Genomic DNA, 14,558 nt, shown 5'->3' with positions numbered 1-14,558 from the left:
TAAATCCAAATAACCCGGGTCCGTGGTGGGTATGCGGTTTTATCAAATGGATCCGGACATCTAATCAAGCACAAGACAGCAGTCTCCCCGACCAATGCCCGACGCGTTTCCCCCCCATGTGGATGGAACGGGGGTTCATCAGGGGTATTGTAGCCGCAAGCAAGAAAAAGGATAAAGGCTGTAGTGTACTCACCAAGTATGCCCATATAAATACACGTGGGTAAGTGTGGCGTACGCCAAATCAAGACTGCCTCCGGAAATGACGTCCTTCGGAGGAGCCGGCGCTGGGTGAAGCGCACGGTGCGTTCCATACTAGGAATAGAACTGCGCATGCGTCGTACAGATCCACGCCTCCAAAAACGTCACGAGAGTGTGGCATTATGAGACGGACACTCAATAATGGAGCGCAGCAGTGCGTTCCATGTGGCGCAAGCGTAATGGAATAAAGTAGAACGGATACCGCTTAGGTGAGGTGCACAATGCGAACCATAATAGGAGCCTACAGCGCATGCGTCATAGAAGCGCTGGATGAATGCGCCTACATATGCAGCGCTGTCAAAGCACAACCTTGGATAAATCCAATAATAGGAACATATCCACCTGAGCAGCATATGCAAATACAGAGTGAAGCCTTGTTAATAGATAAGAAGTATACGCCACATAGATTAAATGGTAGACACTTATATATAATAACCCACGCACAAATATTATCGGCCTTATTGACCATAAAAAGAATGAGTAAATCAACGTACAAGAGTGAGTAAATACCACAACACACATTAGGACAATAGACAAAAGAAAACGAAAAGAGAAATAAATCAATATAATGTCCCGAAAATGAGACAAACATTAGATATTGTATAAATATACCTGGCCATAGCACTAATATCAAAAGACTTGACATATATTTGGACTTAAGTTGTTTTTTTGTTGGGTGCCAGAGAGCTGCAAGTTCCTAACTGAACTAAAACAAAACTGGTCTCCCTGACACTAAGCATGAGCACATGTATAGAAACTCTCCTAGGGAAATTGGCCTCTAATTTCTTGTGATATATATCTACTTGCATTGTCCAATGTCCGTGTCTCCGGCCAGGTAGGAGATCGGCATCCATAAATGTACACAAAGCAGAATCCAATAATCTGAAATGCATACATTTTTTAAACTATTTTTTTAACCCCTTCATGACCCAGCCTATTTTGACCTTAAAGACCTTGCCGTTTTTTGCAATTCTGACCAGTGTCCCTTTATGAGGTAATAACTCAGGAACGCTTCAACGGATCCTAGCGGTTCTGAGATTGTTTTTTCGTGACATATTGGGCTTCATGTTAGTGGTAAATTTAGGTCAATAAATTCTGCGTTTATTTGTGATAAAAACGGAAATTTGGCGAAAATTTTGAAAATTTCCCAATTTTCACATTTTGAATTTTTATTCTGTTAAACCAGAGAGATATGTGACACAAAATAGTTAATAAATAACATTTCCCACATGTTTACTTTACATCAGCACAATTTTGGAAACAAAATTTTTTTTTGTTAGGAAGTTATAAGGGTTAAAATTTGACCAGCGATTTGTCATTTTTACAACGAAATTTTCAAAACCATTTTTTTTAGGGACCACCTCACATTTGAAGTCAGTTTGAGGGGTCTATATGGCTGAAAATACCCAAAAGTGACACCATTCTAAAAACTGCACCCCTCAAGGTACTCAAAACCACATTCAAGAAGTTTATTAACCCTTCAGGTGCTTCACAGCAGCAGAAGCAACATGGAAGGAAAAAATGAACATTTAACTTTTTAGTCACAAAAATTATCTTTTAGCAACAATTTTTTTATTTTCCCAATATTAAAAGGAGAAACTGAACCACGAAAGTTGTTGTCCAATTTGTCCTGAGTACGCTGATACCTCATATGTAGGGGTAAACCACTGTTTGGGCGCACGGCAGGGCTTGGAAGGGAAGGAGCGCCATTTGACTTTTTGAATCAAAAATTGGCTCCACTCTTTAGCGGACACCATGTCACGTTTGGAGAGCCCCCGTGTGCCTAAAAATTGGAGCTCCCCCACAAGTGACCCCATTTTGGAAACTAGACGCCCCAAGGAACTTATCTAGATGCATAGTGAGCACTTTGAACCCCCAGGTGCTTCACAAATTGATCCGTAAAAATGAAAAAGTACTTTTTTTTCACAAAAAAATTCTTTTAGCCTCAATTTTTTCATTTTCACATGGGCAACAGGATAAAATGGATACTAAAATGTGTTGGGCAATTTCTCCTGAGTACACCAATACCTCACATGTGGGGGTAAACCACTGTTTGGGCACATGGTAAGGCTCGGAAGGGAAGGAGCGCCATTTGACTTTTTGAATGAAAAATTATTTCCATCGTTAGCGGACACCATGTCGCGTTTGGATAGCTCCTGTGTGCCTAAACATTGGCGCTCCCCCACAAGTGACCCCATTTTGGAAACTAGACCCCCCAAGGAACTTATTTAGATGCCTAGTGAGCACTTTAAACCCTCAGGTGCTTCACAAATTGATCTGTAAAAATGAAAAAGTACTTTTTTTTCACAAAAAAAATCTTTTCGCCTCAATTTTTTCATTTTCACATGGGCAGTAGGATAAAATGGATCATAAAATTTGTTGGGCAATTTCTCCCGAGTACGTCGATACCTCATATGTGGGGGTAAACCACTGTTTGGGCACTCGGTAGGGCTCGGAAGGGAAGGCGCGCCATTTGACTTTTTGAATGGAAAATTAGCTCCAATTGTTAGCGGACACCATGTCGCGTTTGGAGAGCCCCTGTGTGCCTAAACATTGGAGCTCCCCCACAAGTGACCCCATTTTGGAAACTAGACCCCCCAAGGAACTTATCTAGATGCATATTGAGCACTTTAAACCCCCAGGTGCTTCACAGAAGTTTATAACGCAGAGCCATGAAAATAAAAAATAATTTTTCTTTCCTCAAAAATGATTTTTTAGCCTGGAATTTCCTATTTTGCCAAGGATAATAGGAGAAATTGGACCCCAAATATTGTTGTCCAGTTTGTCCTGAGTACGTCGATACCCCATATGTGGGGGTAAACCACTGTTTGGGCGCACGGCAGGGCTCGGAAGGGATGGCGCGCCATTTGGCTTTTTAAATGGAAAATTAGCTCCAATCATTAGCGGACACCATGTCACGTTTGGAGAGCCCCTGTGTGCCTAAACATTGGAGATCCCCCAGAAATGACACCATTTTGGAAACTAGACCCCCAAATGAACTAATCTAGATGTGTGGTGAGGACTTTGAACCCCCAAGTGCTTCACAGAAGTTTATAACGCAGAGCCATGAAAAAAAAAAAAAAAATTATTTTCTCAAAAATGATCTTTTAGCCTGCAATTTTTTATTTTCCCAAGGGTAACAGGAGAAATTTGACCCCAAAAGTTGTTATCCAGTTTCTCCTGAGTACGCTGATACCCCATATGTGGGGGTAAACTACTGTTTGGGCACATGCCGGGGCTTGGAATTGAAGTAGTGACGTTTTGAAATGCAGACTTTGATGGAATGCTCTGCGGGCGTCACGTTGCGTTTGCAGAGCCCCTGATGTGCCTAAACAGTAGAAACCCCCCACAAGTGACCCCATTTTGGAAACTAGACCCCCCAAGGAACTTATCTAGATATGTGGTGAGCACTTTGAACCCCCAAGTGCTTCACAGACGTTTACAACGCAGAGCCGTGAAAATAAAAAATCATTTTTCTTTCCTCAAAAATTATGTTTTAGCAAGCATTTTTTTTGATTCACAAGGGTAACAGGAGAAATTGGACCCCAGTAATTGTTGCGCAGTTTGTCCTGAGTATGCTGGTACCCCATATGTGGGGGTAAACCACAGTTTGGGCACATGTCAGGGCTCGGAAGTGAGGGAGCACCATTTGACTTTTTGAATACGAGATTGGCTGGAATCAATGGTGGCGCCATGTTGCGTTTGGAGACCCCTGATGTGCCTAAACAGTGGTAACCCCTCAATTCTAACTCCAACACTAACCCCCCCACACCCCTAACCCTAATCCCAACTGTAGCCATAACCCTAATCACAACCCTAACCACAACCCTAATTCCAACCCTAACCCTAAGGCTATGTGCCCACGTTGCGGATTCGTGTGATATTTCCGCACCATTTTTGAAAAATCGGGGGGTAAAAGGCACTGCGTTTTACCTGCGGATTTTCCGCGGATTTCCAGTGTTTTTTGTGCGGATTTCACCTGCGGATTCCTATTGAGGAACAGTTGTAAAACGCTGCGGAATCCGCACAAAGAATTGACATGCTGCGGAAAATACAACGCAGCGTTTCCGCGCGGTATTTTCCGCACCGTGGGCACAGCGGATTTGGTTTTTCATATGTTTACATGGTACTGTAAACCTGATGGAACACTGCTGCGAATCCGCAGCGGCCAATCCGCAGCCAAATCCGCACCGTGTGCACATAGCCTAATTCTAAAGGTATGTGCACACGCTGCGGATCCGCAGCAGTTTCCCATGAGTTTACAGTTCAATGTAAACCTACGGGAAACAAAAATCGCTGTGCCCATGCTGCGGAAAAACTGCACGGAAACGCAGCGGTTTACATTCCGCAGCATGTCACTTCTTTGTGCGGATTCCGCAGCGGTTTTACAACTGCTCAAATAGAAAATCGCAGTTGTAAAACCGCAGTGAAATGCGCAGAAAAACCGCGGTAAATCCGCCATAAATCCGCAGCGGTTTAGCACTGCGGATTTATCAAATCCGCAGCGGAAAAATCCGCAGAGGACCAGAATACGTGTGCCAATACCGAAACCCTAACCCTACCCCTAACCCTACCCCTAACCCTACCCCTAACCCTAACCCTAACCCTATTCTAAAATTAGTGGAAAAAAAAAATTTCTTTTTTTTATTGTCCCTACCTATGGGGGTGACAAAGGGGGGGGGTCATTTATTATTTTTTTTATTTTGATCACTGAGATAGATTATATCTCTGTGATCAAAATGCAGTTTGGAACGAATCTGCCGGCCGGCAGATTCGGCGGGCGCACTGCGCATGCGCCCGCCATTTTGGAAGATGGCGGCGCCCAGGGAGAAGACGGACGGGACCCCGGCTGGATCGGTAAGTATGATGGGGTGGGGGGAGACCACGGGGGGGGGATCGGAGCACGGGGGGGGGATCGGAGCGCGGGAGTGGTGGAACGGAGCACGGGGGGCGTGGAACGGAGCACGGGGGGCGTGGAATGGAGCACTGGGGGTGGAACGGAGCACCGGGGGGGGTGGATCGGAGTGCAGGGGGGGTGATTGGAGCACGGGGGGAGCGGACAAGAGCACGGGGGGGAGCGGAGCACTGGACAGAGGGGAGCCGGAGCAGTGTACCGGCCAGATCGGAGGACTGGGGGGGCGATCGGTGGGGTGGGGGCACATTAGTATTTCCAGCCATGGCCGATGATATTTCAGCATCGGCCGTGGCTGGATTGTAATATTTCACCCGTTATAATAGGTGAAATATTACAAATCGCTCTGATTGGCAGTTTCACTTTCAACAGCCAATCAGAGCGATCGTAGCCACGAGGGGGTGAAGCCACCCCCCCTGGGCTAAACTACCACTCCCCCTGTCCCTGCAGATCGGGTGAAATGGGAGTTAACCCTTTCACTCGATCTGCAGGGACGCGATCTTTCCATGACGCCGCATAGGCGTCATGGGTCGGATTGGCACCGACTTTCATGACGCCTACGTGGCGTCATGGGTCGGGAAGGGGTTAATAATCTGTAACACGTTCCCAATGAAAAATAAAAAAAAAATACCTAAAAAGAGTACAGGATATTTAAAAAAAATGTTTAACCCCTTAATGACATCGGACGTAATCGTACGCCGATGTCTATGTACCTCCCTTTGATGTGGGCTCCGGCGGTGAGCCCACATCTTTCCCGGGACATGTCAGCTGTTTTCAACAGAGGACATGTACCTGCAATAGCCACAAATGGAATCGCGATCCACCCGCGACTATTAACTAGTTAAATACCATTGTCAAACTCTGACAGAGGCATTTAAATGGTGCTTCCGGAAATATGCACACCGGTGACGTGCATCACATGATTGCGGGTCATCGGTGTGTCGGCATGACAACCCGAGGTCTACTGGAGACCTCTATGGTTGCCAGTCCCGGATTGCTGCGAGTGCCACTCAGTGGTCGGCATTCATCGCACGTCAGCAATTCTACTACATAGAGGAGATGTGACCATCACATCTATGTAGCAGAGCCGATCGGGCTATGGCAGCTTCTAGTCTATGGAGACTATTGAGGCATGTCAAAAGGAAAAAAAATATATAAAGTTTTTAAAAATATAAAAATATGTAAAAGTTAAAATCACCCCCCCACCCCTTTTTGCCCCATTCAAAATAAAACAATAAAAATAAAATCTAACCTACACATATTTGGTATCGCCGCGTTCAGAATCGCCTGATCTATCAATAAAAATAAAGGATTAACCTGATTGCTAAACGGCGTAGCGGAGAAAAAGTCAAAACGCCAAAATTTCGGGTTTTTTGGTCGCCGCGACAATGCAAATTAAAATTGAATAACGGGCGATCGTATCTGCACCAAAATAGTATCATTAAAAACAACAGCTCGGCGTGCAAAAAGAAGCCCTCACCTAACCCGAGATCACGAAAAATGGACATGCTGCGAGAATCGGAAAATGGCGCTTTTTTCTTTTTAACAAAGTTTGGAATTTTTTCTTCACCACTTGGATAAAAAAAAAAAAAAACTAGACATATTTGGTGTCTAAGAACTTTTAGTGACCTGGAGAATCATAATGGCAGGTCAGTTTTCGCCTTTAGTGAACCAAGTAAAAAAGCCGAACAAAAAAACAAGTGTGGGATTACACTTTGTTTGCAATTTCACCACACTTGGAATTTTATTTCATGTTTTCTAGTACACGACATGGTAAAACCAATAGAATCTTTCAAAACTACTACTCGTCCTGCAAAAAACAAGCCCTCATATGGCCATATTGACGGAAAAATAAAAAATAATGGCTCTGGGAATAAGGGGAGCGAAAAACGAAAACGCAAAACCAAAAAAAGCTCTGAGGGTGAAGGGGTTAATAGGATAGAGTAGAGCAGGGCGCGGGCAAAAGTCTACCATGTCATGGTGGCGTATTAAAAATCTTTTGGCTTAAACAAAAGCTGCAGCTATGTATTTGATCATGGTGTGTTCAGCACGTACACGGTCGGTCAGGTGGTAGCAGTAAAAGTGCTGTGGAGCCTGTAACCTGTGGTGGATACAGTGGCGAAACCATGAAAAACGCTCTACTAAAACATAATGAACCATCTATAGTCAAGCATCCTGAGAGATTGCCCAAAACTTGTCCTCAGCATGACATGGTGATGGGAATAAACTGTGTTCAGTTTATGACAAACTTGACCTAGCGTCCATGTCCTCTGTAGCTGATTCATGGTAAGACATTGTCCCAGATGATCCCAGGCAGCAGACAAGACCAGTGCTGCAGGCTGCTAGCTTCTGTTTTCAAAAGACTCCACCAGCAGCTGCAGGAATCTGTAACAGACCCTAAGCAGGAGTGAGCAGCTCAGATGCCAGCAGAAATATCATAAGTCCCAGGATGCCAAGTTCAAAGACAGGATGGTGGACATGAGTTAGTGCAAAGTGGGTGCACAGCAGAGCTGTAATGTTGGGGTACACTCTGGGGATAACTTCCTATGGTACTTATGGGGCTGGGCCAGGAGGGAGCACAAAATGGTGGATATTGCATAGTTGGATATGAAGTTTGAAGATGATAAAGTGCAGAATTATGTGTGGGACTTCCTCCTCCCCAATCATTAAACACACACAGTGTAAGAGGTCCTTCTAAGAACAGACTGTCTAGTGATCACCCCAGTGACTCCCGGCAGGTTTCCCTAGCAATACCTGGAACCACAGTGGTCCATCCTTTTACCTCCAAAGCCAACTATACAGGTCAGGCATAAACAGGGTACCAGACAACCACATAATGCTTTAGGTATTGCGTACAGTTACGCCATAGGGAACAAAGTTACCCCACTCCATATAAACATAGAAGATCGGAGGAAACAGGAGTATTTAGGGTTAAAAAATAGTAAGCTTTATTACAAAAACATATCAAGTCATATAAATATATTCCAAAAAGTGATACTAAAACCGGATGATGTGCCAGATCAATAGCGCCACCTATGCCCCAATAGTACATAATACATAGTGAGAGGTAAAGGGGAAAGTATGTTCCAAATAAAAAAAAAAATATCTATGTTCTGACCAAGTGGTCAAAAATGTGCAAATATGCAGCAGGAACAACACTCACCAAAGGATAGATGGGGGAAGTGGAACTAGATCGCATCCAAGAGCGCCCCAACGAACGTTTCGCTTTTTAGTATGTCAGCTTTATCAAGGGGATAGCTCTATGTCCCTGCAAGGACCTTTTATATCCCATTGGTGGTGATTGTGGGGCCGGTCACATGTTGTGAACCGGCCAATCACTCCAGCGTAGGCGCAGGTCCTCCACCGGCTGTCGGCGTCAGACATAACTGCGCAGGAATAGTAATTCACTGCGCAGCTGCAGAAAGCCTAAAGACGCTAAGGCAGGGGAAGGAGTCGCCGCGTCATCAGCGCGCATGCGCACGGCTGGGTAAGATTAACCCATACAGCTCCCCACAGCATGTAACCGCCGATACAGAGTATGTGCACATAAACGTATATTTAAAAAAAAAAAAAAAGGTCCATCGTTCTTATTCTGTTTGCGGTCAAGGGAAGATCCTCTGTTCATCAGATGTTGTGTGCATCTTAATGGAAGTAGAGATGCCTTTGTATCAGGCGCATGCATTGGAGACTTTAGGGTCTCAGTGGAGGCACATGAGGAAGTATCTGGGATATGTGGATCCATGCATAAATTCATAAAAACTAAAGAAATAGTGAAAAAATAAAAGTTAAAACCATAAAGAGCAATACTAGGATCCGATTGTATGATCCAGGGGGTGCATAATGATGTCAAAAGAGGGGGCGAACAGATGAGCCCCAGAATACGGTCACTTATATTATAAAAAGGATGAAAAACTTAGTGCCTCATTAAGCCCATTAGGTACCATAGTATTGAGGCTGACAATCCAGTTCGCCTCATGTTGGGCTAAGAGTTTTTTTAGTTTCCACCCCTCACCCCAAGGTGAAGACTTTCGATCCCCTTGACCCGAAGAGACCCCGCGTCACAATTGTGAAAGGTCCTAAAGTGACGTGGGATAGTCCTCAGCTCAGATGGATCGACCACTGTCCCAGCCGCGCGAATGTCTTGATCGTGCTCACGCACCCGAATTCTGAGCTCCCTATAGATGTTAGGCCTATATATATACGGGGACAGGCACATGTGGCGTAATATACAACATTACTTGTGCCACACGTGATGTGCTGTCTGATCTGAAATTGTTTTAGGCCATCTGATGTATCAAAAGTAGAGATGCGTTCGACATTCGCGCAGGCCAGGCAGTGGTCACACTGAAAACACCCCAGAAGGGGACCCCGAGTGCCAAAAATATTTTGAATTGGTGGAACATAATGACTCCTAACCAGGAGGTTACCTAAATTAGGTGCTCTCCTGGCGGTCATGGCGGGAAAATCTCCCAAACTGGTCCCCAGGGCAGGCTCTGTCTTCAAAATAGACCAGTGTTTTTTCAGGATGCCCCTAATGTTTTGCCATTCGTGATTATATGTACCAATGAATCTAATAGTATCATCATTGGTATTTGCCTTTTTTCTCTTGGTTGTGTACAGCAGGTCACTGCGCCGAGTTTTTCTAGCCCTGTCAAAGCCCCGCTTAATACTCCTGCGGCTGTAGCCACGTGCCAGAAAGCGGGACTGCAGATCTACGGCTTGATTGTGAAATTTCTGGTCGGATGAGCAGATCCGTCTCATCCTCAGGAACTGTCCGACCGGGACAGCTCTGATGGTGGCAGAGTTATGTGCTGAGTCTGCACGAATCAGGGTATTAACAGAAGTAGGTTTGCGAAAGACGTCAGTCTGTATGTTTCGAGCAGCGTCGACCTCCAGAGTGATGTCTAGAAAGTCAATCCTGGTAGGATGATACTGGTAAGTCAACCTGATATTAAACGTTTATGTGCACATACTCTGTATTGGCGGTTACATGCTGTGGGGAGCTGTATGGGTTAATCTTACCCAGCCATGCGCATGCGCGCTGTTGACGCGGCGGCTCCTTCCCCTGCCTCGGCGTCTTTAGGCTTTCTGCAGCTGCGCAGTGAATTACTATTCCTGCGCCTGCGCAGTTATGCCTGACGCCGACGGCCGGTGCAGGACCTGCGGCTCACAGTGCGCAGGCGCCGCCTACGCTGGAGTAATTGGCCGGTTCACAACATGTGACCGGCCCCACAATCACCACCAATGGGATATAAAAGGTCCTTGCAGGGACATAGAGCTATCCCCTTGATAAAGCTGACATACTAAAAAGCGAAACGTACGTTGGGGCGCTCTTGGATGCGATCTAGTGCCACTTCCCCCATCTATCCTTTGGTGAGTGTTGTTCCTGCTGCATATTTGCACATTTTTTACCACTTGGTCAGAACATAGATTTTTTTTTTTTTTTTATTTTATTTGGAACATACTTTCCCCTTTACCTCTCACTATGTATTATGTACTATTGGGGCATAGGTGGCGCTATTGATCTGGCACATCATCCGGTTTTTGGAATATCTTTATATGACTTGATATGTTTTTGTAATAAAGCTTACTATTTTTTAACCCTAAATACTCCTGTTTCCTCCGATCTTCTATACAGGTCAGGTGTATAAGAGGAGGAACAAGGTGCAGTTCAAGTACAGAAGTGCTAAGGAGGAGCTCGCAAACAGGAGGTTTGTGGTCAGAGAACTCCTGTGCCATCAGGTGGGGCTGACATCTTGGCTGTAGTTAATCTACCACACAAAACAGGGCTGTTGTGTCCACTGAAAATTTATGCCTAATCTGAACAGATTCTTTGCCTATTTCTCAGAGTTCAGGGATGCTGAATGATAAAATGAATTAAGATTTGTATCTCTTTATGTAAGCACCATCTTCTGTAATGAAGGGGTTACTCTGTAGGACCCTGGTGTGGCTCCAACCTTTGGAGACATTGTGACCTCCTCTCTGAGAAGCAGTGATGACGATGGAGGTACTTGTGACAATTCTGGTAATCTTTTCTCTATTTTCTCTGTCCCCAGCACACCCAGAACAAGGAGGCGGCCAACAAGTTGATTCAGTCCTTGGATCTGGACGAGGACGGGAAGATCAGTTTTGACGAGTACTGGACATTGATAGGAGAGATTGCCCTGAAGCTGAGCCAACAGATGGCGATGCAGTACCAGGAGCGGCACTGATAACCCGTCCTGTCATCCTCTTCATCTTCAGACTTGGAGCCATGTATTTCTGGATTGCACTGTCTATGTATTATTCCACTGATCCGTCAGAAAGTAATTTTGTGTTATCTGAGCCAAGGAACAATTGGGTCATGTTTGTTCACTACGCATATGATGAGCCTCCCTGCAGATGATGGGAGTAATCCCCATGCTGGACTGTGTGTTGTGTATCGCTGGTGTGCGGGGATGATCCTGCATTTACCATAGCCGATTACGAACAAGAATCGTCATTTTCTGTAATGTTTGGTAATGGGTGTGACCTGCGAGCCTCAGGACAGTGCCTCCTAGTGGCCATAGAGTAATAACAGGTGGCATATGGCAAGACCTAACTATACGTTTACAAAATCTTATAGTTCTGATCTCAGTATAAAGTTGTTGCTGTGCACTGGTGTTATGCTGATGTTTTATACCACGATGAGGGGCAGAGGCATAGGTAGGGATTCAGCTCGGGGGGTGGACATCGGAGTTGGCCACTAAACAGGTAAATATGTTTATAACTATGGTGGTGCACTCTAATAATAGGTGTAGGGGACCTCTGCAGATGGCCGCGCTGTTACTGAAAATAATCTCTATACTAAGACCGATATTACCACAATACGGTGACCATATAGTGGTAGATACCAGTCCTGGAGAACACAAAATAGTGAATTACAGCTGACTTACTGTCTGATGGAGTCATTCACTTTTCCTGTCTTTCCTATCTGGCCCAGACCACCATGATCACTTCTCCAGCCAGGACTTGTCTGTAGAGATTACAACACAGGTATAGATGGTGACTTACAGAGGATGTTCTTTCTGATGGAATTGTTCACTTTTCTTGTCTTTGCCATCTGGTCCAGACCACCATGACAACTTCTCCAGCCAGGACTCATCTGTAGAGATCACAACACAGACACATCTGACTTCTCACATTGCCAGCCATCTGCATTCTGGCATCCCCATCTATCCGAGCTTGTTGAGCAACATTAGCTGTGTTGCCAGCTCACCTTTTGCGGCTCATTGTAATAGGAACATGGAAGTTCGTCCTGACTAGTCGTAGAAATATCCAAGGAAATGGGTGCCAGCTCCAGTAGTGATCCTTAATTGAAAAACTCTTACAATACATATTCCATAAATAAATTCTGGGGCAGATGGATTAGAGAATAACACACACTGCTGCAACGCGTTTCAGATGAACCTTTGTGAAGGCTAATCTGCACTGGTGTGAAGGATCCTGAGAAGTTTACAAGGATCTAAGTACAGGTGAGTATTGGTCACATGGCAGGAGAAACAGCCCCCCTGTAATAAAGCATGTATATACAGAGAAAGGGGTGCTTTCATGTATTAATAATGAAGCCTGATCTCTGCATATTCGGACCATCCAGAAAAGGAGAACCTAGGTTCTACATCTCCAAGGCTTCTGTAGAGTGTCGGCGTCTTCTGTCCTCACCTCCTCTATGGGATCACCGGACTGTCCCAGAGCGGAGGCCTGTCTATGGTGAAAACTAATAACATGATTGTGCATGTCATACCTTGTGATTGGTATTGGTGGCGCTACTATGTCGGGAATGCGTTCTGAGGGGTGAAAGTTGCGTGAAGTGCATCTCACCTTACATAGTTATTAAAGGGACACTGTCACCTGAATTTGGAGGGAACAATCTTCAGCCATGGAGGCGGGGTTTTGGGGTTTTTGATTCACCCTTTCCTTACCCACTGGCTGCATGCTGGCTGCAATATTGGATTGAAGTTCATTCTCTGTCCTCCATAGTACACGCCTGCGCAAGGTATGGCAGATACACAGCCTTCCCATATGGAGAGGAGGTCGTCTATGTGTCTGCCATACTATATCAAGTAGTTGAGATACTTATCCACGGGAACTGGGTAAACGGAGTTCAGTAAATGATACATTCATCCATGGGTATTGAGAGAACTGAGCTTGGTAATTTATACTGTTGTATGTCATTATTTTAGAGTCTCTTGTAACAGGGTGAGTGTCATAGGATGCATGGTGCTCAAGAAGGATTAAAAGGTCAAGAATAGATCAATGAGTAATCTAATAACCTAACCTTCATGATTTTGTGAAGAACAAGGCCTCTTTCACACGTCCAGATAATCGGTACCGGAATTATCCGTGTCCGTGTGCTCACGTAGCACATCAGTGTGGCACACGTGCGGCAGCTGTGTGCCGACTGAGGACCACACGGACCGTGCAGGAGACAGCGCTACAGTTAAGCGCTGTCCCCTGCGTGCGGTGCTGAAGCCGGTATTCATCCCTTCTCCTCAGCAGCGTTCGCTGGAGAGAAGGAATGAAAAATCAATGTTTTTTTATTTTCCCTTAAAAATAAAGTTTGTGCGTCCCCTCCCACCTCCCATCCCTTGTGCACCCCCGCTCCCCCTTGCCTGTCGGGAAATACCCAGCTCCTGCGATGTCTCCTCTCAGCGTCCGCTGGCAGCAGGTCCTGTGTGAGCAGTCACATGGTCCCGCTCATTACAGTGAGGAATATGCGCATATTCATCACTGTAATGAGCGGGACCATGTGACCGCTCACACAGGACCTGCTGCTGGCGCAGAGAGGAGGCATTGCAGGAGCTGGGTGAGTATTTCCCGGCAGGCAAGCGGGGAGGGGGGGACGCAAAAACTTTATTTTTAAGGGAAAATAAAAAAACATTGATTTTTCATTCCTTCTCCAGCGAACGCTGCTGGGGAGAAGGGATGAATACCGGCTTCAGCACCACACGCAGCGGGGACAGCGCTTACTGTAGCTCTGTCTCTCCTTCGTGCGGTACGTGCACACCGAGGAGAGTGCACACTGTTCTCCGTGTGCTGTCCGTATTGTGGTCCATGCTGCCGGTAAAAAACAGACATGTCTACGTGTTTTGCACACGGACACATGGTCCGTGTGAAAACACGCACATGTGCAGAAACACATAGATCCTAATGGGTCTACGTGTGTCAGTGTCTCCGGTACGTGAGAAAACTGTCACTACACGTACCAGAGACACTGACGTGTGAAAGAGGCCTTAGTTAGGATAAGAGGTAAGTGTAGATTAGGATGTTGGTCTTGTAACTGATGCAATTTCTATGTTTTGATTCTACACGCTAAATGCAAATTGAAAAATAACTGGTTACGTTCCTACCTTTTCAGGGTACATTGCGA

At 45.5% G+C, this 14,558-nt stretch overlaps 1 protein-coding gene across 3 annotated transcripts in view; it reads left to right on the top strand.

Moving 5' to 3' along the window:
* LOC138680760 (protein S100-A16-like) overlaps positions 1–11,811 on the top strand; it is a 152,667-nt gene extending 140,856 nt beyond the window's left edge. For all 3 annotated transcript variants that reach the window (XM_069768034.1, XM_069768032.1, XM_069768029.1), the window contains exon 4: positions 11,227–11,811. In XM_069768034.1, the coding sequence (XP_069624135.1) occupies positions 11,227–11,382 (156 nt within the window). In that variant the 3' untranslated portion in view covers positions 11,383–11,811. The remainder of the gene's footprint in view (positions 1–11,226) is intronic.
* The last annotated feature ends 2,747 nt before the right edge of the window (positions 11,812–14,558 follow it).

This window comes from Ranitomeya imitator, chromosome 1 (assembly GCF_032444005.1).
Source record: "Ranitomeya imitator isolate aRanImi1 chromosome 1, aRanImi1.pri, whole genome shotgun sequence".
In the NCBI taxonomy this organism is placed as follows: domain Eukaryota; kingdom Metazoa; phylum Chordata; class Amphibia; order Anura; family Dendrobatidae; genus Ranitomeya; species Ranitomeya imitator.
This window is presented reverse-complemented; position numbering and strand designations above follow the sequence as displayed.